This window comes from Giardia intestinalis, chromosome 3, assembly GCF_000002435.2.
Source record: "Giardia intestinalis strain WB C6 chromosome 3, whole genome shotgun sequence".
In the NCBI taxonomy this organism is placed as follows: Eukaryota; Fornicata; order Diplomonadida; family Hexamitidae; genus Giardia; species Giardia duodenalis.
The window spans coordinates 638,300-660,408 of NC_051858.1; the positions used below are offsets into that span (position 1 = coordinate 638,300).

The 22,109-nt window shown below is 49.3% G+C and overlaps 12 protein-coding genes and 1 non-coding gene across 13 annotated transcripts; 5 read left to right on the forward strand and 8 right to left on the reverse strand.

The window, feature by feature from the left end:
• Positions 1-8: 8 nt before the first annotated feature.
• GL50803_0013981 (Kinase, NEK) lies at positions 9-3,338 on the reverse strand (the record flags this gene model as incomplete). Its single annotated transcript, XM_001704459.1, has 1 exon — positions 9-3,338. One exon carries the CDS (start codon positions 3,336-3,338, stop codon positions 9-11), a length of 3,330 nt encoding a protein of 1,109 aa, XP_001704511.1.
• Positions 3,339-3,532: 194 nt separating this feature from the next.
• Positions 3,533-4,591, reverse strand: GL50803_005615 (uncharacterized protein; the record flags this gene model as incomplete). The annotated part of the gene is made up of 1 exon (XM_001704460.1): positions 3,533-4,591. One exon carries the CDS (start codon positions 4,589-4,591, stop codon positions 3,533-3,535), a length of 1,059 nt encoding a protein of 352 aa, XP_001704512.1.
• Positions 4,592-4,654: 63 nt separating this feature from the next.
• GL50803_00t0056 lies at positions 4,655-4,736 on the forward strand. Its single transcript has one exon. It is a non-coding gene; the product is annotated as a tRNA-Ser (tRNA).
• Positions 4,737-4,738: 2 nt separating this feature from the next.
• Positions 4,739-5,515, reverse strand: GL50803_005613 (RNA cap guanine-N2 methyltransferase; the record flags this gene model as incomplete). The annotated part of the gene is made up of 1 exon (XM_001704461.1): positions 4,739-5,515. One exon carries the CDS (start codon positions 5,513-5,515, stop codon positions 4,739-4,741), a length of 777 nt encoding a protein of 258 aa, XP_001704513.1.
• A 72-nt stretch (positions 5,516-5,587) lies between these two features.
• On the reverse strand, positions 5,588-6,202 carry GL50803_0017626 (HMG (high mobility group) box-containing protein; the record flags this gene model as incomplete). Its single annotated transcript, XM_001704462.1, has 1 exon — positions 5,588-6,202. One exon carries the CDS (start codon positions 6,200-6,202, stop codon positions 5,588-5,590), a length of 615 nt encoding a protein of 204 aa, XP_001704514.1.
• Positions 6,203-6,308: 106 nt separating this feature from the next.
• On the forward strand, positions 6,309-7,361 carry GL50803_0017625 (Kinase, CMGC GSK; the record flags this gene model as incomplete). Its single annotated transcript, XM_001704463.1, has 1 exon — positions 6,309-7,361. The coding sequence occupies one exon, from the start codon at positions 6,309-6,311 to the stop codon at positions 7,359-7,361; it is 1,053 nt and encodes a 350-aa protein (XP_001704515.1).
• A 22-nt stretch (positions 7,362-7,383) lies between these two features.
• On the reverse strand, positions 7,384-11,307 carry GL50803_003290 (Ankyrin repeat protein 1; the record flags this gene model as incomplete). Its single annotated transcript, XM_001704464.1, has 1 exon — positions 7,384-11,307. One exon carries the CDS (start codon positions 11,305-11,307, stop codon positions 7,384-7,386), a length of 3,924 nt encoding a protein of 1,307 aa, XP_001704516.1.
• A 6-nt stretch (positions 11,308-11,313) lies between these two features.
• GL50803_003291 (uncharacterized protein) lies at positions 11,314-11,910 on the forward strand (the record flags this gene model as incomplete). The annotated part of the gene is made up of 1 exon (XM_001704465.1): positions 11,314-11,910. One exon carries the CDS (start codon positions 11,314-11,316, stop codon positions 11,908-11,910), a length of 597 nt encoding a protein of 198 aa, XP_001704517.1.
• A 4-nt stretch (positions 11,911-11,914) lies between these two features.
• Positions 11,915-13,336, reverse strand: GL50803_0017624 (Tetratricopeptide repeat-containing protein; the record flags this gene model as incomplete). Its single annotated transcript, XM_038045944.1, has 1 exon — positions 11,915-13,336. One exon carries the CDS (start codon positions 13,334-13,336, stop codon positions 11,915-11,917), a length of 1,422 nt encoding a protein of 473 aa, XP_037901803.1.
• A 24-nt stretch (positions 13,337-13,360) lies between these two features.
• GL50803_003294 (uncharacterized protein) lies at positions 13,361-13,954 on the forward strand (the record flags this gene model as incomplete). Its single annotated transcript, XM_038046062.1, has 1 exon — positions 13,361-13,954. One exon carries the CDS (start codon positions 13,361-13,363, stop codon positions 13,952-13,954), a length of 594 nt encoding a protein of 197 aa, XP_037901804.1.
• A 79-nt stretch (positions 13,955-14,033) lies between these two features.
• On the forward strand, positions 14,034-15,155 carry GL50803_0017623 (Kelch motif-containing protein; the record flags this gene model as incomplete). Its single annotated transcript, XM_038045943.1, has 1 exon — positions 14,034-15,155. The coding sequence occupies one exon, from the start codon at positions 14,034-14,036 to the stop codon at positions 15,153-15,155; it is 1,122 nt and encodes a 373-aa protein (XP_037901805.1).
• Positions 15,156-15,184: 29 nt separating this feature from the next.
• GL50803_003206 (Pyruvate kinase) lies at positions 15,185-17,149 on the reverse strand (the record flags this gene model as incomplete). Its single annotated transcript, XM_001704466.1, has 1 exon — positions 15,185-17,149. The coding sequence occupies one exon, from the start codon at positions 17,147-17,149 to the stop codon at positions 15,185-15,187; it is 1,965 nt and encodes a 654-aa protein (XP_001704518.1).
• A 346-nt stretch (positions 17,150-17,495) lies between these two features.
• GL50803_0017622 (Kinase, NEK) lies at positions 17,496-22,109 on the reverse strand (the record flags this gene model as incomplete). Its single annotated transcript, XM_001704467.1, has 1 exon — positions 17,496-22,109. One exon carries the CDS (start codon positions 22,107-22,109, stop codon positions 17,496-17,498), a length of 4,614 nt encoding a protein of 1,537 aa, XP_001704519.1.

Below are 22,109 nucleotides of genomic sequence, written 5' to 3' on the forward strand. Positions count from 1 at the left end.
ATAGAGCCTCATATATAAGAGAATATTATCTCTGTAATGTCCCTACTTCCCGTCTGTTTTGCTATATCTAGGACGGTCCTATCATCGTACATGTTGAGGTCATACTCATCCTTCACAAGCTCCTGGACGGCCTCAGGCCTGCTCCACCTGATGGCACGGATAAGGGCAGTCTCTCCATCGAGCTTCTGCATGCGTTTCTCGGATGGAAGCAACAAGCGCACTGCCTCGATGCAATTGCTTTGAGCGGCGCACATCAACGCTGTAGTACCATCAGTGCGCTTCATCCGTCCCTCTTTAGGAAGAAGTAGTGATACTAGTGGGAGATGACCGGCCTCTGCAGCACACATTAGTGCAGTCTTACCGTCATAACGGGTCTGGCACGCTTCCACGGGAAGGAGGATTCGCGCCACATTCACTGCTCCTGACTTTGCAGCCTTCATGAGAGCAGTCTCGTCATACTTATCTCGCATGTTCGCTTCATGATTAACTAAGATCCTTGCTGCTTCCACATTTGAGTTGGTGGCACATGACATAAGCGCAGTCCAGCCGGCCGATGTTGCGACTCCCGCCTCCGAGTTGGCCAAGAGTGCAGCTATTTTAGAATTATTACATTGAATGGCAATCATCAAGGCGGTGTAGCCATCTTTGTTCTGTAGTTTAGACTCAAACCCTAGCAGCTCCTTCACTATATCAACATGCCCTAGCTTTGCGGCTCGCATCATAGCGGTTTCACGAGAAGCAGAGAATTTCTTACTTTCGTATGTCTTCAGAAAATTAACAATGTCGACATTGCCAAATTCTGCTGCAATCATAAGGGCAGTCAGTCCTGCGCTATTGACCTTATTGTGTTCTGCTTCTACAAGCTCCTTCACTGCCTCCAATTTTCCAAAGTGAGCTGCGTACATGAGCGCTGTCATGCCGTCCTTGTCCTGCATTCGGCCTTCCTTTGGTATTAAGAGCTTTACAGACCGCACATGGCCAGCAGATGCAGCCATCATCAGCGCGGTGATGCCCTTTGTTGTAGTTTCGCCACCATGCATTGGCAAAAGAAACCTGACCTGGTCCACATTATCTGCCGAAGCCGCAACCATGAGGGGAGTGCTATCGTTTGCAACCATGTCGTTGTGCGTCTTGATCGTCATCTCAATGTCACTTTCTATTCTCTCCTGATTACGGAGCTCCTCCTCTGCTCGCATTTGCTCGTCATCCAGAATACGTATCTCCTCTAGCTTGTCTCCTTCTGCATTAGGGCGAGTTATTATGGTGTTTCCGAGGGCGCTAACAGTGCCATTAATAATCTGAGATGCCCGTGGGTCTGCATATGCATTATGGATCTCCAACTCTTCTTCGTTATATTCATTATCCTGCAGCCTAGCGTTGCAGCAAGCAGCCGATTTTTGCCTGGACTTAGCACGGCCACGGGGCTGTTTGGTCTTTCCAGAAGACTTCGAGCGCTTCCGGTTTGAGTTCGCTGCCACATTAGACGCAGTTTCAAGACAGCTCTGAACGTCGTTCTCGATTGTGCGAAGCGTGTGGTCACCTGTAAGATGAGGCTCATATGACTCCTTCTCACGTGACTGCTTATAGCGATCTCTGGCCCGTGACTCAGAGGAATTGCTGAGCCGATAGGCATACGGCTCGAGCCTCTCATCGAGCTCTTTTTTCATCATTAATAAGTCCACTATATCGTTTGGAGAGTGGCGTCTTATGTCTCGTTGGACATCTGGGGCTTCTGGATCCAGATCGGCCTTATCGGCATTCACTATCTTGCCAGGAACAACATTGAAAATTCTATCGACTAGATGCTCCTTATCTACCTGGACCCCGTAGCGCATAGTAAGAAAATCAGACATGATCTCGTTGACAACAATAGGCGCAACCTCCTCCATGTCTGTCGTCTTCTTTGTGTACTTTTGTGTAGCAAGCCTGTCGTTAATGGGCTCAGTTATGCGTCTGCTCTGCAGTATCTGAGTCGCAACATCATCTTTCATAACCGCAGAGTCCCCTCCCATCTTCGCGGCATTGGCTACAATCGCAGAATAATCTGCTACGTTTAGTTGGCTGGCGGTCATGCCTGTCATACCGTGGGAGCCTGCAAAGCTCTTGGTTATTGGATCGGGACCTTGATTAGCTGGAATCATTCCCGGAGAGTTCACGGCCGATGCTGTCATAGAATTTCCTAACTGTCCAGAGCGCATCAGCGCGCTTTTCCATGAGATATTTGGGACAGCATGATGAAACTCCTGACCACCAACAGCTGAAGACAAAGGCCGTGTGGTCGGGTCTCCAATAAATCTGTCCCGGGCATCCTGGATCTCCTTGCTCATCGTCTGTCTCGATGACTGTGTTGCAGATGTCTTGCCATACGTGGCATTGAGTCTGTTCAAAAGGTCTGTGGTACTTTGACGGAGATCATCTCCTGACTCTACGTTTCCTCGGATCGTTGCCATGAGCTGGGAGTTCGTGCGGGCAGGAATACCAGACACAAGTGTGGCCACTGTTTGCATTTCTGGCCACAAGAGAATTTCGTGCGATGAGATGCGCTCTTTCTCATTGAAGGTAAGCATCTTGTTAACAAGCGCTTCGAGAGAAGTAGAGTAGTTCGGCAAGCTGATATGCTTTCCAGAGCCGTCAAGAGACTGTCTGATGACCTCTGATGACGGGATTTTAGTGAATAGGGTCAGCGTGCATAGCTCATAGGCGACACATCCCAGAGACCAAACGTCCGCCTTATCAGTGTACTTCTCTCGGCGTAGAATCTCAGGCGCCATATAGACTAGATGAGAAGCAGGGGACTCTGAAATGCTACGAATATCAAGCAGGGTGAAGAGATCTGGGAAGCGGAGCTTAGTAAGCATGGATGTATTCTCTCCTATCAAAATCGAGAAGCTACTGACGTGTCTGTGTACCAATTTGGGGACCTTGGGACAATTGTGCTTGCTGTTGGAGTGGCAGTATGAAAGCCCGGCGCACACACTATAGAGGATTGCCCATATTTGCTCCTCGGGAATTAGCGTGCCCGATGACTTATAATTTGTGATTAAATCTGCTAGCTCATGTGAAGGAGATCGCTCGGTTATGACTACTACCTTACGGGCTGGTTTGTTGTGGTAAACATCCAAGATGTTTAGAAGACATGGATGCCTCAGCTGCATATACCTCTCAAGCGCTATAAAATCTGGCTCTTGTGGATGAACAAGGAGCTTTTCATAGCAGATGTTGTGATAATCAACCAGCTCTCCCGTCTCCTTATTCTTTGCAAGGCTCACTTGAATGTGCGGCTCCACGGAGTATGGCTCAAGAATGTGGTACCGAGAGGAGATATGGTGTGCAGACATCTTCCAAGGCAATTTTATTTAAGGCGGTATCGCGCAACACCCTTCGTGAAAAGTAATTGGAATTAAAGTGCACCCCCAACAAGCATTTACTTACAGAAAAGACGTGCCCTGCCTTATATACGCAGAGTATAAACTATTTCATTAGACGCAATCTTTTGTTTCTGTTGTCGACAGCTATGTACTTTCCCCACGCTCTAAATGTTAAGCTCGGAACTGGCTAACCGCTGGAAATTTGGGGGAAGCGAAGAAAGCGCCCAGGAAAGCTGATCATCATTGATCGTGCCAGTATTTTCGTAAAGCTTGCTTGCTGTGCTAAGGCCGAGAGACTTCATGCTAGAGAGGCTGCCTGATGGGAGGACAGCTGATGTAGAGGTAGGCCCCATAAGCCCCTTACACATCTGCACCAAGCCGTCTGTCTCCTTTATCTGGACCTTTATCAGGTTTAGTTGTTTCCTCAACTCGTGCTTCTTAGCTCGCAACTTCTGGAATTTCCGCTGTGCAGAAAAGTGGAAATGGGTCTCGTGCTCAATCTTAAGAAGGCTGCGAATTTGCTCGCGGTACATTAGTTCCAATTTCACAAGAATATCTAGCGACGCTGTGAGGTCATCATGCGCGCATTGGAGCTTTCTATTCTTAAAATGGTGCTTGCCGAGAAAGAAGCGGCAGGCTCCTATTTCTGCACACACAGGGTTTCGAACACGCAAGTATAGACCCATGGCAATCGTTAACCAGTCTTCAACCTCAGGGCGTCCGTATATCAACGCTGTCTCGCCCATGCTCTGGTAAATCTCTGCTTCTGTTAAAAGCGTGTTGGCAGAGCTCCGTATCGATGGCGGGGATACGTTGATGCACTCGAGCGCACGAGTAAACTTCTCCAGGATTATGTCGAAGGGTGTACGGAGAGTCTTCGTTGCAGTGGTTGCCTTAGCATCAGCACTGTCTACTGACTCTGACCCGGAGCTTTTGTCCAAATCTGTATTTGTGCTATGGGACTGAGAACGCGCGTCTTCTGAGGCGCTAGCCAGGGTCTCTTCTGAATCTGAGCCTGGAATAGGGTTCTGAGAGATACGGAGGAGGGCGCGCCCGAGTTTGCAGTAGAAGATGGCAAGCTTGTAGTGGACGGGGGAGCCGTACGCATCGGCCAGCATGTCGATGCAGCGGTCGAGGTGCCGCACGGCGCGCCGGTAGTCTCCGCGGAGGGCGGCTGTGTGAGCGCGGTCGTAGTGCTCGCGGACGCTTCTCCAGAGGGCCATTTCTTTTTCCGCGTCTCCTGCACAAAGCGGTTTCGCGCATCTTGTGGCTCGAGCGGTCCGTGCGACAGTTTGGCCGAGTGGTTAAGGCGCTTGCCTGCTAAGCAAGTGTGCTCCGCACGCGTGGGTTCGAATCCCACAGCTGTCGGTTTACTCGCCGCTCCCCCTCGTCTCTCCGTCCTCCTTCGTCTCCTCACTCCTCGCCTTTGCCTCCTCCCGCGCCTTCCTGAGCTGGAGCATGGCGGTGCGGCCGTGCTCCTTGACCCGCGACCCGCGCCGCGCGACAAAGAAGACAAAGAAGTTCCCCTGCGTGATACGAAAGACCTCGTGCTTTCCGAGCTTCCGAAAGAGGTACCCGCAATTGTAGTTCCGCGGAAGCTTGAGGACTGCGAGCTTCATCGATAAGTGGGCCTCGAACGCCCTGTTAACGACATCCTCGACCGCGAGAGAACCCAGCGTGAGCTGTATGTCTGTCTGGGACCGGTAGTCGACTCCGCCCCACGGGGGATCGAGGTAGAGCGAGAACGTCGCAACAGCTCCAATTAACGTCCAGAACTGCGGGATGAGCGCGGCGGTGTCTCCAGAGATCGTCTTCGCGTCAACCCCCCAAGTGGTCAGATTATCCTGGAGAAGCGCATACGTCTCGGGATCCCTCTCAATGGCGACAGTCATATCAAAGTGCTTAGCCAACAGCCTGGTGTCTCCGCCTACACAGGCGGTTCCATCAATCACTGCGTAGGGCGGCTTGCCCAGCAAAGCAAGCACAGTGCGCATCATTCTAGCGACTTCATCTGCGTACACCGCCGGAGTGACCGAGAAAAAAGCGACCTCGTTCATCTTAATCATGACGCGCTTCTCTTCCGGCAAGTCGCTGAAAAGCCACTTCATCCGCTCGACACATTTGCTGTCGAGTAGCCATGTGGACATATCGAAGAACTCAACCTCATGTGCAAAATAATAACCTCGGTAAATAATTTACAAGGTATAAAATTATACAAGCTAAGCATCCGCACTCACAAGGTGACTGTTGTAGAACGTCACTAGTTCAAGCCGCTTCGCCTCGTCAAGCTTCAGCCACTCGGCAGCCCAGGCGTCCCGCTCGGCAGCAGACAGACTGTCGTATCGATCGGAGAGAACCTTACGGACCCGCTTGTCATTCGGGATCGGCCGACCGTTGTGGCGCTCTGCATACTTCAGAACATAGCCCACAATAAAGAAGATCCTCAGGTTATTGGGCGCGTCTGCACCTAGGTTTGGGCCCTGGTCCTGCGAAGGAGACGCGTCTTCATTGTCAACAGCAGCCGTAGGCTTCTTACGGCGTTCTCTTGTATCTACGTCACGTTTCGCAGGCTTTTCCTTAGCTGCACCCGGCCGATCCTCTGGATGCTCCTCCAGCCACTTCTTCATGGCCTCCTTGTATAGGCGCGTCTGTTCTTCGTAGCTATCTGTGTATTGTTTGCGGGTCTTCTCATCGAGCTCCTTCCACCGCCGGCCAAGTACTTTAGTCCTCTCTTTGGGCACCACGTCCCTGTACTCGTCAAGATGATCGTGCATAAATGCAAAGTAAGGTGTAAAGGGCTTTGTTGGCTTTGTTTGGGGCGCGTCCTCCTCCATCGTAAATGTAAAGGCAAACAAAAGTGTACTGATTTCTTTAAACGTTCACAAAATCTGAATTTGTACATAATCAAAAATCTAAAATTCAAAGGACTACCCCTGAGTCATGCTCCCGCAGAAGCTTCCTGAGCTTTTCCAGGATTCCACGGCGACATGCCCACAGTCTACAGACGGTCCTGAAATTACATTTACGACGATGCGAACCATCGGATCGGGCTCCTTCGGGGTTGTCTTCATTGCAAAGACAAGCACGGGCGAGCTCATTGCAATCAAGAAGGTCTTCCAGGATCGGAAGTATCGCAACCGCGAGCTCTCCATCATGCAGGAGCTAGGTCAGCATCCGTGCATTATACGTCTTATCAACTCCTACATCTCCGTGGCAACAAACCAAACGAATGGGGATTTCTTGAATATTCTAATGGACTACTACCAGGAAAATGGGTATCAAATCTATAAGAGTTACATCAGGGCTGGGATAAAGATGCCCATGTTTCACATAAAGTTATATACGTTCCAGTTTCTGCGCGGCTTGGCATACATGCATTCCTTTAATATCGCAAACCGCGACCTTAAGCCCCAGAATACCCTCGTGAACCGCGAGTCTGGTCGTGCGGTTCTCTGCGATCTGGGGTCTGCGAAGAAGTTGAATCCTGCAGAGCCCAACATAGCGTACATCTGCAGTCGCTACTATCGCGCCCCCGAGCTCATCTTCGGTTCGCGCTACTACACCACAGTCATCGATATTTGGTCTTTTGGTTGCGTTGTCGCTGAGATGATAATCGGTAAGCCGATCTACGCTGGGTCTTCGCCACTGGATCAGATTATCGAGATTATCAAAATACTCGGACCACCAAGCCTCAAGGAGCTTAAGGAGATGAACCCAACTTTAAAGGAATACGCCTTCCCAACGATAAGGACCACACCAATGTCAGATGTTCTTGGAACAAAGGACCCCGTAGTCTTAGACTTCTTTGCCCGCTGCTTTAAGTACTCTCCCAACGAGCGCATAACGGCCTATGAGGCCCTTGCCCACCCATTCTATGACGACCTGCGTGCTCGCGACGCTCCAATATCCAAAGACCTGAAGTTGTTTGAGTTTAGTGAATACGAGCGCAAGGCCATGTCCCCCGAGCTTCTCTCTAAGATCCGTCCCCAGTAGTTAGTAAACGGTAAGTGTGTGCTCATTCGCGCTGAGTCAGTAAGTACTCAATACAGCTAGATAGGTTGGGAATGAGTCTCTCCATTTCGTAGTTTTCATTGTCGTACTCATTGACACTCGGACCCTCCCTTGATGACATCTCAACCAGCTCAGAGAGGTGTGCAGACAGTTCTCCGACCAGATTGAAATTGTTTCTTATTAGGACAGGGTATTCGCGCAAATAAAGGAGCTTTACGCATTCAAGGTGCCCTTGGATCCCTGCTAGAAAGAGCGCGGTGACTCCATCATTGGCCAATAACCCACCTTCATGTTCCAGAAGGATGCGGACAGCCTCCAGCCTTCCATTGCTTGCTGCATACATGAGGGCAGTAGACCCCCGTGCATCGCGCATCCCGGCTTCTGCTGGTATCAGCTTCTTAATGCACTCTGTCGCGTCCGTCGCTGCTGCAAACATAAGTGCCGTCATGCCCTTGTCTGTTGTTTTTCTCAAGTCGTTTGTTTTAAGCATTAATATCTCCACGCATTCAGGTCTGTTAGCGTCTGCTGCCTTCATCAGGGCTGTTTCCCAATTCACATCTATAGAGTCAGTGAAGAGGCCAGCCTCCACCATTCTCGAAACAAATAACGTAGAACCACCCGCAGCTGCAGCCATAAGCGGTGTCTGCTGCTTATTATCGCAAATCTTGTGCTCCTTAGGATAGAGGATTTCTGCACATGCATCGTATCCATTGAGCAGCGCCCAAAAAAGAGCTGTGCGGCCCGTTGTGGTAGCGCAACCAGCCTCTGTTTCTGCAAGAAGTTTGACGCAGTCTGTGTGTCCATTACGGGCGGCATAAATAAGGGCTGTATAGTCAAACCCTGCCCGTCGACCTGCCTCATCGAGGTAGTTCTTAACCTGCTCGATGTCTCCAACTGCAGCATAAATCATCAGCCACGTCATGCCAGAGATCTCCTTCTCAAAGATGAAGTATCTAATTACGTCCCAATTGGCCAACAGGCATGCGTCTTGCAAGGCAGTGAAGTTGTCCATGGAATGTATTCCCATGTTACATAACAGATACTTGTATAGATCAGTTGCCACCACGTTGGCGTTGGCAGCCATGAGGGCGCTCCTACACCCTGTTTCAGAGTTCCAGAGAATATTAAAGCTATTGTATGGATGGTTCTGAGAGACATCGGTGGTCCTTAGCTCGAGCACCTTTTCTTTATCTCTCTTGGTGACTGCATTTATAAACTGGGTCTTAGTCGAGCTGGTGAAGCCCTCGCGAGATTTGACGCTGGAACGAATGTTATGCTTTAATAGATAATCGCATATTATCTGCATCGAATTATGGGCCAAATATGAAATCCCATGATTAAGTAGAGCAGAGCCGCAATCCACCGACAACAGATCTGGCAATAAAGCTAGAATTGCAGATAGCCCCACAGCATTGTCAACCTCTATGGCTGCCATGAGCACTGATCGTCCAAAGTGATCTGTTACTGCTGTAATCGAAAGGTTAGTGTCCCTCTTACACATTTCTTTTAAAACTTTGCACGCAAGGTCTGTGATGTGTCTAGACAACGCCCCAAAGAGAATAGCTATTTGCTGCTCGTGTGAGTAATCATCTAACTTAAACTGTGGAGACGGCGACTTTTGCTGATCTGCTGTGGCTGCCAATTCCAGGAACTTAAGTACAGCAATAGCGCTCTTTATGTGCTTTGAAGAGAAATAAGTAAAAAGCTCTGAATCTAATGGTGGAATAATGCCGTGATCAATGATGGAAAATAGTAGTTTGGCAGCGCCATTGACTCTAGAAGAAAACAGTTGCAAAAGAAGTAGTGGATAGCAAAGGCTACGCCGTTTCAGCGAAAGCAGAAATACCTTGTCAAAGGAGATCCGACCTAAAAGGTCACGCTCTTTGCAGAATGCATAAACAAACTCAATGATCTTCTTGCTGCATGACATCACTGCAATTTCGAACACAGAGTCCCCAGATAACGAGTGGTACTCCCACTCGTGTTGAAGAAGCAGCTGCACTGCTTTAAAGTGGTTAAGAAACAGCGCTATGATAAGCGCCGTGTTTCCGTGACGGTCATACATCCCCAGCTCCGACTTATTTGGACAATGATTGCTCGAAAGGTCAAGTATTTCTTCCAAAATGTCGTATTGCTGCGCGCTGACGGCATGCATCGTTGCCGTCCAGAGATTGCTATCTACCATCTGTGCCTCTAGAGGAAAAAGTGAAGAAATATACTTACCTTTCCCATTTATTACTGCATGCATGAGCGCAGTGTTATTACCGCTATCTTGCAAGCATGCCTCACTAAGCAGTGGCTGTAGGCTTTTGAGCTGGCCCGAGATAACCGCTCGAATCAGCGCAGTTTGGCCTGTTTTTGGTTTGATACCTTTTTCGTAGTTTATAAGTGCCATGATGATATCTGTATAGCCGCCTTGGGCAGCATACATCAATGCAGTCATACCAGTACTGCTAATCATAGTGGACTCAGAAGGAGCCAGAGCCACCACCACATCCAGATGATTTGTTTGCGCAGCCAGCATCAAGGCCGTTTGGCCTGCGCTATTGGTCATCTTCGCCTCCTTATCCTTCAGTAGCTCAACCACGTTAACAAAGCCTCGAGACGCGGCCGTCATTAATGCAGTTACCCCAGTTCCATCTTGGAGCCCTGCTAGTATCATTAGAGGCTGTGCTGTCTCAAGCTGACCTGAGAGGGCGGCTGACATCAAGGGGGTTGTTTTGACGTACTTGTAGAACCCTATTTCAAGCAATAACTGGTCTAGGTACTCGGAAATGCCCGTCATCGCCGCTATGTTGATACTCATGGTATTGAGGTACTTTATTCCGATGTCGTCTGCATTCTCCTTTATATAGTTCACGATTGGCTCGGACAAAAGGTTAGTATGTGGGACCTTCAGCAGGCAAGTCATAAGATTGGTTGCAAGGTTCGTCTCTTGGGGATGTACGGGGTACGATGGTGGCGGGTGTCCAAGCTCTGTCATATGCCTGATGATGGTTCTTCCAAGGTCGATGTTTCGAGCCTTATATGCCATAAACATAGCATAATTGGCAATGGAATAATCTCCCAACCAAGAGATATAGCCTTGAAACGCTTCGTTGCGATGTTGAAGAATGCATGCAATCATACTATCTAACTGTAGGTTCAATGTCGTTTTAACAATAGCAGGTAGTGGTGCATTGCCTATACCAGGAGCAGTGACTCGAGGCTGCAGGAGCTCTACATCATTGAGCTCTGGTGTCTCCACCGTCAACGAATGCTGCTTGCTGAATGCCAATAGGCCAAGTATCCCTATGTCTGGGCGCTTAGTTGGATCGCACGTTAAGCACAATTTAATGAGGCTATTGAGATAGGAGGAGTAGGTGTGAGAGCAGATGAGCTCTGGATTGATAAAAGAATGCTGCTGTGCAAATGAAGTAAGATTATCCAGAATATCTTTTGGCTCCTTTAGCAAGCACAGAGACGACAGGAAAAGGCCAAGACACCAGGTTAAGTCCGAACTGGAAAAGGTTTCCTCTGAGAGAGTAAAATCGAGCAACTCTTGCTTAACAGTATGACGAAATGCTAGGTATGCAGAGGGAGGTCCATAAGTATCAAACCAGGGGAGCCCATCTACCATGCAAAGGCTTTGAACATGAACCCATAGAGACAGATTTTTCCTATGGGCGTGAAAACTGAGCCAGTTTATGGCCCTAATGAATTGCCGAGCAGCACCCCATATGTGAGACTCGTCGATGGTTGTGTTGTGTGCTCTGCAATCTTTGATGTAAGCCGCAAGCGTTTTGCCTTTCTTTGCCCCAGCTAGCGTAAAAACATTGATTGAACCACCAGAGCGCCTTCTCTTTCTAAGAGAAATACCTTGCGGCGGAGTTAGCCCAGGAATAATGTCTGTAAGCAAAACCGAGTTAGAGAGGAGGGAGCTAGACATTTAAAAATGGAGAATATTGATGGTTTACTCTACCGCAAGGAAACAGCCAAAGCCTTGCTTGAACGCCTTGCTTCTATGCCTCTGGATAATGTCAATCCCAATGAAGTCATCTCTGCCACATTTTTCGCCTATTTATTCGATGAAGACTTCAGCCATGCCCAGGCGGTGTTTACCGGGCTGAAGCCGGCAGACTTGGTTTCTAAGCCGGGATTAGCTGCAGCAGGTATTTTACTGCTCGTGGTTCTGGCTGAGTCAGCCACCACGAGCTGGGATAGTACAAAGCTTTTGTGTGAGGCAACAGCCTATGCTACCGAGCTCTACGTGCGTGATTCAAGTTGCAGTACGTTTGAACATCTTCATGACTCTATGGTCTTATTCGGTTCGGGAGCTATTTCCCTGTTTATAGCTGAGCTCGACAAACTGTCTGAGGCTCACTCAGTGGAGCTAGCACCGCTCCTTCCTGCTCTTCAGGAATGCACTAATGATAGAGGTAGACGAGCGCTGAGCCTCCTGCGCTCTGCAAAGGGTCAGGTTGAGGAGCCATTTATGCGAAAGCTTGCCGAATTGAGGGGGCTGGATGCATCCCATGGGAAAATAGTGTAAACAATTATAGAGTGCCCTCCTTTATTATCGAGTTAATTTCTGCTAGAAGCTCCTGGGGGGAACTTGGATTGAAAAGCTCAAATGTTGCAAGAAAGTTGGATATGACGTCTGCGCGTTTCTGAATCACATTTTGCAGAGCTGTACGTGCTGTACGTGCTGAGCGTTGAGTATTTGGGTGAGAAAGGATGCACATAGCTTTGGTTTCTAGTGCACACGTATATCCAATGAGGACAGGGTTTCGCTGAGCTGCTGGTACCGTGCGGATGCTTTGTGCTAAAGAAATAGATTCAGTTGGGGCCGAAGCAAGAAGTGCTCGAGCTAAGTGATAGGCTACCTTTACGTATATGTCTGGATATCGAACAGAAAGCTTCAGCAGATTCCGCAGCCCCTCAACGCTTGTGGTGTTCCCTAAAGATAATAGTGCACAGTGCTGTATTAATTGTGCAATCAAGCTAATGCGTGGATTTAAGGTGCTGCGTCTTTTCAGAAGTACATTACAACGTTGGATAGCAATGCCTGGCCTCTGGGCTTCAACGGCCTTCATAATGTCACGTAGATCATGAGGAATGGAGTTCTGCAGTCGTGCTGACCCACTCCGGGATAGTGGTGAGAGGGGCTGACTCACCGTTCGCATGCTGGCCGCCTTAGGAGCACTAATAGACCGGGGATTTTTCGCTGCCCAAAAGGTATCTCTCTGCGTTGCGAATTCTAAGCCGCTAGATACCAGATCTCGAACACAGTTGACGTCACTCAAAGATTCGAAGAAAGCTATATCGCTGGAGATGAAGCTCTTGCTTACAGGAGTGTAACGAGTCTTCAGTGTAGCTGGTTCAGGATTAGGAGAACTTACTGACAAGGCCGGGGAGTCATCCTCGACGGATGGGGTTTCTCTAACAGAAGGAATCTGCCACAAACGAAACTGAGGAGTAGACAAGTCCATTGGATCAGCATGATCCGCAATTGTACTAGCATCAATTATGATACCGCGTTCCAAAAGGTCTAAGAGAAGATTCATGTCATGTGTGTTAAACCTGCAACTGTCACGGAGAGCCTCCTCGGAGCGCTTGATGCCATACAGATAGGATTTGATATCTGGACGCAGCTCGATACAGCGATAAAGACTAACGCAAGATTGCTCAAACTCTGCAGCTTGGAATAGGGCCTCCGAGAGACAAAAATGAGCACGATGGTTGAAAGGCTCAGCTTGTAGTACACAACGTGTGTCTTCGATAGACTCAGGTATGCGGCCTGCAAGCATGTTACAACGCGCCCGTAAAAGTCTCACATTAACATTATCCGCATCCAGCTCCAAGGCATGTTTGCAAGCAGCGATCGCTTTAGGATAATCATGCAGCGCGCAGCAGCGTTGCGCCTCAGATACAAAAGTCCCCATCTGTGGGTGCTGTAACGGGTCCTTGGCAATCATGAAAGTGCAATTAATATTTGGAGAATGCCTGGCATTGTTCGTATCTTGGCCATCCCCCATTGTGCCACCCCGGCAGCCATACGGCAGCTATTATCGCACCACGGGACCATAGATAGAATATACCTCAAGCCCGAGAACAACGCTAATGCAGTGGCCCGAGCCGCAGGAGCGAACGAACCTGTTCACACAAGGTACATAGATGGGTACGTGGAGTTTGCAGATGCATCCCAAGCTAAATTCGTCTGTCAAATACTTAACGGAAGGTCAATGTCTTACGGACTTGCACGCGAAAAGAAATCCCGCTTTTCAAGATATGTTTGGCGGCTGGCACACATGCCAAACATGGAATGGACAGACATTAACTATGAGCATTCGTGTTTGTCACGGTCACGGGAGGCCATAATAAAGGCAGAGCTGGCCACCAGATCAAAGAATCTCGGAGATTATTTGTTACGCTTGCAGCGGACTCGAGCCAGGAGAAATATGAGCAGTAGTGAAGAAGAGAGCTCAAGCAGTACTGAGGAAGACGGGCCAGGTTATCGCAGGCACCCTGTCATCCGCCAACGGGGGATTCGAAGTGAAAAAGGGCGAATTGATTGTCTACTTGGATTGCTGTGAGTAGGGTTACTAGTAAACAGTAAGCGTATTCTCGGTTGCAAGCCCAGAGTCACGGAATGTCACGGAGGCTTTTAGAAATATGCAATCGAGTTTTCTAGGTCCAGATGAAAGCGCGGACATAGCAGGTTCCAGGCTTTGCGCGGCACGGAATGGATACTACTACATACACCTTTCCAAGCCATACTCTGGTGCCTCGATGGAGCTGTGGTACATCTTGGCAACAATGAAGGAGTTGGAAATCTTCAAGAGACCAGTGTTTGGGGTTGAGCTGCGATCTATCGATCCCCACGGGATACGCCTTACAGAGATGCATGGGAGCTTGGTACTATCCCTATTATCTAGAGACACAGACTCTCTACAGTTCTACTTTTTGGACATAGACAGTGCCACTGCCTTACCCGTCATGCTTAGAGGTTCTAAGATTTCTCACCGCATCAATTACAGCATGATTCACATCGCCTGCCAGCGCATCCTTCTGGTAGGCGGATCTTCTCCAACAGGGGTCTATTACTCAAGCCTTTTTGTCCTCGATTTTGCAACGGGAGAGTCACGAAAGATGCGTCCTTTGACACACGGTCTCGACGGGTTCACCCTTACTCATTTGGGGCCCGGTCGTGTAGGCCTTTTCGGAGGCTACTCTAAAATATCCTGTGAAAACATGATTTACCTTGTCAACAAAGACCAGTGGAGCGCAGTTTGTCCAAATGATGAAGTTGATGAGCTAGTTGCGAAGCGGTGGAAACCCTGTCTTCATAAGCTTACGGACACCCTTATCTTGATATTTGGGGGGTACAATGGCCGCGTGCTTAATGATCTTTATGTATACAGCACGTCATCCAATGCATATGCAACGATATATCCTAGAGGCACAAGTCCCCTTGCACCGCGAGAAGACGGCGCGTACATTCTAACAAAAGATAAAGCCAATCTTGTCCTCATCGGGGGTGGAACCAAGCGCTGTGATGTGCTAGACATAGAAACACTTCGAACCAGCGCTATGGCAATCCTCGCAGACGCCCTTCTGAAGCGCGATCTTACTGGTCAACAATTAGGTGCCCCGCAATTAGTTTCGTCGGAACATCACACTGCTGAAGAGAAGGACTCCGTAGGGTCCCGGATAGTGGATGAGATAAAGGCCAAGGTCGCTGCCAGCGGACAGACTACAGAGCTACTCGACATTGTTTGGCCTAAGAAACGTTAACACCCACCTATTCACTCGAGGGCTTACCATCAGTTGGTCACGGCAGGAGAGCTGGATCCAGGAGGCACAGCGATGCGATTAGTTCTTAGGATAGCCCCTGGAGACGTCCCAGACGGTAAATGAGCAGACGGTCCTCCCGACTTGGGTTGTTCTGACCCACCCACCTGGCGTGCATGTGGAGACGCAACCGTTTGAGAGGGTGGAGAGGACCTGACCTGCGGTTGAGACGCCTCACGCGAGCGTGAGGAGCGATCCTGTCTGTCAGCCTTGGGTGATGTTGCCGACTCGACTGGGCCAGTGGGAATCGGTGGTGCAATGATTGGTGCAGGTGTGGGCACAGCCTTTTTTAGCCCGTCTACCCCCTTAACAACGTGTGCCATGACGTGGTTTGACCCTCGTCTGACAGTTCCTATGGTATTGACAGGATGCTCTGTCGAGCTAACTAGGAACGACCCGAAGATGACGACGATGTCGTCTCCAGAGGCTGCAATGCCGTTCTTGATAACGTACTCATCGCATACCTTTGTCGCATCCTCAATGTCAGTGAACCTGTGACACACGTTGACTGTGACGCCCCAGAGCAAATTCATCCACCTCGCAGTGGACTCTGCAGCGGTCATAACTACAACCGGTACTGTGGGCCGCTGCCTCATCAAGCGAATCAGCCCGCCCCCATGGATGGAGAAGATGCAAATGCACTTTGCATCAAGAATGGAGGCAAGGCTGATAGCAGAGACACTGATACTGTCAGGAAGTCGGTGCTGTGAATCCGTCTTGAGCGGTTGCTTGCGCGTTGTGCCACTAAACAGAACCTTCGATCTGTAAGAGACGTCAAGAGGATCATTCTCGACTGCAACAATGATTTCCACGAGGTACTTAACAGTGGCAACCGAGTGGTGCCCCGTGGACGTCTCAGCACAAAGAACAAACCCATCACACCCATCTCCGAGACAGTTAGTAACGTCGGAGACCTCGGCACGTGTCGGTATCACATTTTCAGACATGGACTCACACACATTCGTTGCTATATAGCACATCTTACCGGAGTCACGAGCAATCTGAATGATGGACTTCTGAATGGACGGAAGGTAGCTGAAGTCCATCTCATCTCCGAGTGCCCCGCGCGCTATCATGATCCCATCAACGTGAGTTACTATCTGCTTAAGGTTGAGCACCGCCAGAGGGGTCTCCACCTTCGTCATTAGCATCGGTCTGAAGTCAGGGTACTTTTTGCTTAAGAAGTCGGTGTAATTCTCTATGTGCTTAATGTCTGACTCTGTGTTGATATGGGAGTAACAGATCCAGTCAACCGGCATCTTTTCGGCGAGGAGATGTAAATGCTCATATTCCAAGGATGTGAGGGGTGCTATGGACGACAGCTTAGATGGAATGCGCAGAGAGCTTCCACCGTAGAGTTTTGTAGAGCCACGAGTGGTCACCACAGCTTTGACGTTTGTCTTGTCCGGACTAACACTTGTAACCTTTGCAATAAGCGGTCCATTCTTGAAAACTACCTCGTCACCGACCTCGATGACCGTGAATATTTCTGACTCGTTAACAAAAACTGTATTGGGTGCGTCGCATTCCATTGCCTTGTTGAACATGATATTGAGCTCGGAGCCCTCTTGAAGGGTGATGGAATTCGTCGTATTCCTGAACCGCGTGACACGGAACTTCGGTCCCTGAAGCGAGGCGATAATGCTGATGTGCTTTTTCTGGTCTGCTGCACACTTGCGGACCAAATTGTAAAGCCTGATGTTCTCCTCGTTGCTTGCCTTGGCCATAACGATGCGGAACGCATCTGCTCCGTGACGGATCATCTGAGCAATGGATCCCTCTGTATTGCAGCTGGGCCCAAGGGATGCAATAACCTTGGCACGGCGGTAGCGCGAGTCTCCTGGTTTGGGTGTCATTGGTGAGCGTATAAGGTCGTCAGCGACCAGATTCGCAACGATTCCGCTGGCTTGTCTACGCTGCACGGCGTCAGAGAACATTCCTGTCTCCCCGAAATGGAAAATTTACAAAAGCCATTTTAAATTCCTCGGTTTTTAAAGCCAGTTGTAGTAGGGCGAGTTGCCCGGTGCACGCATCAGAGCGAATGACGTGACCGCGGCGGACGTTGCAAGGACACCCACACATGTCGACACTCCCCCATTAGCGACGTCACTCCGCTACTACTGTGCGGACAAAAGGCTCGGTCTGGCGCAGAGGTAGCACGGACCTGGGGGCAACAAGAGGTTTACTGACTGGATCGGCAGACCACTTCACTTTTTCAGTCAACTCCAGTAGAACCAGCTTTCGATCACCAGGACAAGCATACATACTGTAAAACCGACAACATTACGGTTCAAACCGTTCAAGGAGCTGCACACAGGCTGCGTGTCCCTTACTCAGAGCAATAATTCGCGCCGTTACCCCATCGTTTCGTCGCGCTCCAGCTTCATGAGGGGCAAGCAGTTCAACAATCGTGTGATGCCCTGCACGGGCTGCCATCATGAGCGCGGTTGTGCCGTCCTGCGTGCGTAGACATTGCTCCTTTTTGAGCAAGAGGGAGCAAACCTCTATAGCACCGGCTTGAGCTGCTAACATCAAGGCGCTGTGCCCCACCCCTGACTGCCTACCAGCTTCAGAGTTCAAAAGGAGAGAGGCTATCTCTGTATTGCCAGCCCTTGCTGCAAACATAAGGGCGGTAGAGCCGTTGTTTGTCATGATTCCCCGTTCACATGGCTCCAGCATTTGACAGATAGCGACAGATCCATTTTCAGAAGCCATCATGAGTGCGGTCGCTCCCTGGCAATTTGTCATCGCTGCCTCTGTGCTCAGCAGCAATTTTACTGCCGCTAGTCGCTTGTTTTGTGCAGCCAACATGAGCGCCGTTGAGCCATTGACGTTTTGCATTTTTCCTTCATAGCTCTTGAGGAGTTCCACTGCGTCGAGGAAGCCATTTTGGGCTGCCATCATCAGCGCAGTCCACCCGTTATCTAGACGCCTTCCAGCTTCATAGTCAGCCAAGATACGTACGCAGCTGGTGTGCCTATTCTGTATCGCATACATCAAGGCAGTTGCCCCGTTGCTGCGCGTGTAGTTGGCCTCGTGTGGCGCTAAAATCTCAACAATTTCTGTATACCCGCGCTTTGCAGCAAGCATGAGGGCCGTGTAGTAGTTTGCATTCCTCAAGCCAGCTTCCAGGGGGGCCAGCCGAGAGACGACCTCTATGTGACCTAGTTCCGTTGCAATCATTAGCGCAGACATTGATCTGTGATTGAGCAATCCAGCCTCCTTTTTCATCAAAATAGAAACACAATCTACATGGTTGTGTACTGCAGCCCGCATGAGTGCAGTCCAACCAGAGGTGGTGGCCTGACCTGCCTCACGGGGCTCCAGCAGGCGAACAATCTCTGTATTGCCCCTATCAGCAGCCACTATGAGTGCAGTTTTCTTGGACTTACCGAACTGAGCACCGGAATAGTTAAGATTTCTTGCCGAGGCGGCTACATCATTCGTCAAGACCGCAGAGAGCAGAGGATTGCAACCAGGTTTATCCACGGGGATCATCTTTGCCTGTTGCGCATCGGCTGTCTTCTGGATAGCAAACTCCTCACAGGATAAGTCGGCCATATCCATTCCGGGGCTCTGAACCCTTGTTGCGTCCGGAAAATCGCTTGATACGGAGTCCATTTCCAGCGACAGCGTTGTAAAGTCAATGGTTGTTGCCCCCCATGGGTTAGCTGTCGGGACAGGTTTTGTAGGAACGGCTGAGATGGGCCGTTTCGGTAGTCTGGCACTACTTCGTCGAGCCTCCGGCTCATATCCATCATACCTCTTGTCCATTTCAATAGTACGTCGAAGCGAATTAAAGGATTTGTTACCCGTAGATCCATTGGAAAGAACGCTTGTATTTGCAGATCTAGCAGTTGGTGGCGACCGTATTGGTTTCAGAAGCTCTGTGGATGATGAGAAAGAACATATAGTACCTGCATGAGTAGCGGTCCTTTCCATCGAAACTAGTGCTTGTGGTGTTGCTGTGACCATATGTGATAAGTGCTCATTTCTAGGGGAAAGAGTATGTGGTTGGCTTTCTTCTTTAATGACACCAATTGAAAGTCTGTCCTCCCCAGAATTTTGATAGCCCGTTATCAAAACACTGCTTCGATGTATTTGGTCTGTGTCGGCTGCTTGGGTTTTGTTGAGTGATTGTGACTCCTTTGTGAATAGATCTATTTCGGCTCCCTCATCTAATAGCTTAATAACCTCTATTTCGTTGAGCCTACGCGCATAGTCAACTGCTTTCTGGTTAGTTTCATCGACTAGGTGGCCCTCTTCTAATAAGAACGGAATAACCTGCTTGTTTCCTACGAGCACAGCGATCATAAGAGCGGTGAGGCTGCTTTTAGTCTGCCTGCTAACATCACGAAACAGGCATTTCCTTGCTATTGTCATGTTGAAAGACGCTACTGCAATCATAAGCTCAGTGAATCCATCGTTGTAAAGAAGCTCCAGTTCGTGTGGGACAAGAAGCTCCAGTAGGGCCCGATTTCCTTGCAGGATTGCTTGTCTTGATGCATAATTGCCGGAAAGATCGGTATACTTTGTCTCTAGCGGAATAAGCAGCTTGGCGATCGCTGGAAGCTCGTATCTGAGTGCTTTGATGAGCGCTGTTTCGCCAGATGAGTCTCGTGCCCCCGCTTCCATGGTTGCTAGCATTGCAGCGGCTGTAATATTTCCGGATTCTATTGCGTGCATGAGAGCTGTCTTTCCCTCGTTATCAGCTTTTCGGGCTTGAGATTGTAATAAGGGTATAGCCTGTGAAAAGCCCTCAAGTGCAGCACGCATCAAGGCTGTTTTGCCGGAGGCATCTGCCAGTGTCCCCTCAAACTTTGCCAAGAGCCGCACTGCAGGCTCCTTTCTAGCACGAATGGCGTGCATGAGAGCTGTATCGCCTTTCTCATCTCTAATTCCTGCTTCATGCTTGACCAATTCATGCAGTATATCGAGGTTTTCTGAGCAGTGCACCGCTACCATCATGGCAGTCAGGCCCCTCTTTGTACGCATTGCTTTGTAGCGTTGCAATTGAGATGAAATAGACGCCTTGCCATCCAACGCTGCAGAAATCATCAACGGTGTGAAGCCGTCTCCTTTCAAAAGACCCGACTCCTTAATGTAAAGCGCCTTAAACACAACAGGATTGTTGTGCAAGATAGAAAAGAGTGTTGCATACACTCCACTACTATCAACTAGACCGTGCTCAGAGCGAGCAAGGAGACACGCCACCTCCGAGTGTCCATGTTCAATTGCATGCATAAGAGCAGTCTTTCCTTGTGCGTCCTGGAAGCGTGCATAAAAAGGGATCAAAGAGTATACACCAATCAAGTCATTAGCCATTGCTGCGCTAATAAGTGGTGTGCGATCGTCGCCGTAGATAAACGCACGCTCTTGATTACGTACAACTGACTCAGAGAAGGTGTCGTCATTGACTGCAACTCCCTCTATATTCAACAACATATCTGCAATCTGATAATTCCTATGCAGCAATGCATAGTAGAGGGCAGTTTCCCCTGTTTTCAGTGCACAGCCTGCTTCATCATTAATAGAAAGCCTAGCAAGATCCTCGTCACCGGCAATGGCTGCTTTCATGAGCGTCGTAGGGGTGTCAACAATCTGATATGACGGTTTCTTAATGAACGGATAATTTGCAAGGTACTCGAACTGCCGATGTTCCCTCTTGGGGTGCGGTGGAGAAGAAGCAGATCTCTTAGATTCGTCTAGGTATTGGCGAGGAAGGATGGGAGTTAGTTGACCCGTGTCCACAAGGATCCGTGACGGACTTGCGGGCCGTGCTGATTTTGGTGCCAAGGTAGATACCGGTTCTGGGGTAGATTTGGCGTTCCTATTTACTGAAAGCGATTCAATAGGAGCCGTAAAGATATTATGGAGATCCACGCTTCCCCTATCAATGCCTTGCGGAGTGGTGTCCTCGGCAGCAAGGGAGCAATCCGAAGCATTATGCTTTAGAGCAGAGAGATACGAGGGCCCACGTGTTAGAAAACTCTCACAATCAGTGTTATATCGAGAGCTGATCAGCTCAGTCTGCTGATTAAGGGACTCTGCAACCTCAGCGGCAAAAGTTGGATGAACGTCGCGAATTTGGGGCATGTCGATTAAATCAGAGAGTCCCAAGCGTGGCTTCTTGGTTATGTCAAGCAAGCTTTTACATAGCGTGCACAGTTCGCGGGTATGTAGAGGAAAAAAGACCTGCTCTGCAGGACAGGATGGCCATGGGCCAATAGGCGAATAATAGTTGTATGGAGTAAGAAGACACAGTTCATATATAAGGAGACCGATTAGATAGAGATTACGCTGTTCTATGGTACTAAATGATGCCCCTGGGACATAGCAGTCGTAGAGTGAGGTCTTTTCCACTATCTGTTCTGGCCCATCATTCCGAGCATACGTAAAGGATCTGACGTATAGCTTTTTGCTCTTGTCCACCATTATTTCTCGTGGATCTAGAGAAATAAAGTCAATGTGCTCATCATCCGCAAAGTATTGCTTGTGCGGCAAAAGGATGAACTGCAACAGATCTAAAAGGTCAGCTATAAAGCCCCAGATAGTCTTTTCCTCAATATGTGTACCCCGTTCACGTGCATCGCTGATAAGACAGGCGAGTGTTTCCGATTGTACATAAGCTGTAATAACATACATAATTTTCGAATCGTTGGAGAAGCGGATCTCCTTGTAGGCAGGAACATTAGGGTGCGAGATTTTCTGCAAGATAGAGATCTCGTTGTCCACTGCGAGGCGCTCTGTGGGCCCCAACAGGAAGAGCAGGAATTTACGGGCTGCAACAGTCTTGCCGTCGCTTTTCCGACGCGCGGTGTAGGTGGTGGACACGTCATCACGAAAAACTAGGTGCCGCACATCGTAGTTGTTTTCAAAGGAGGTCCAAGTGTTCAT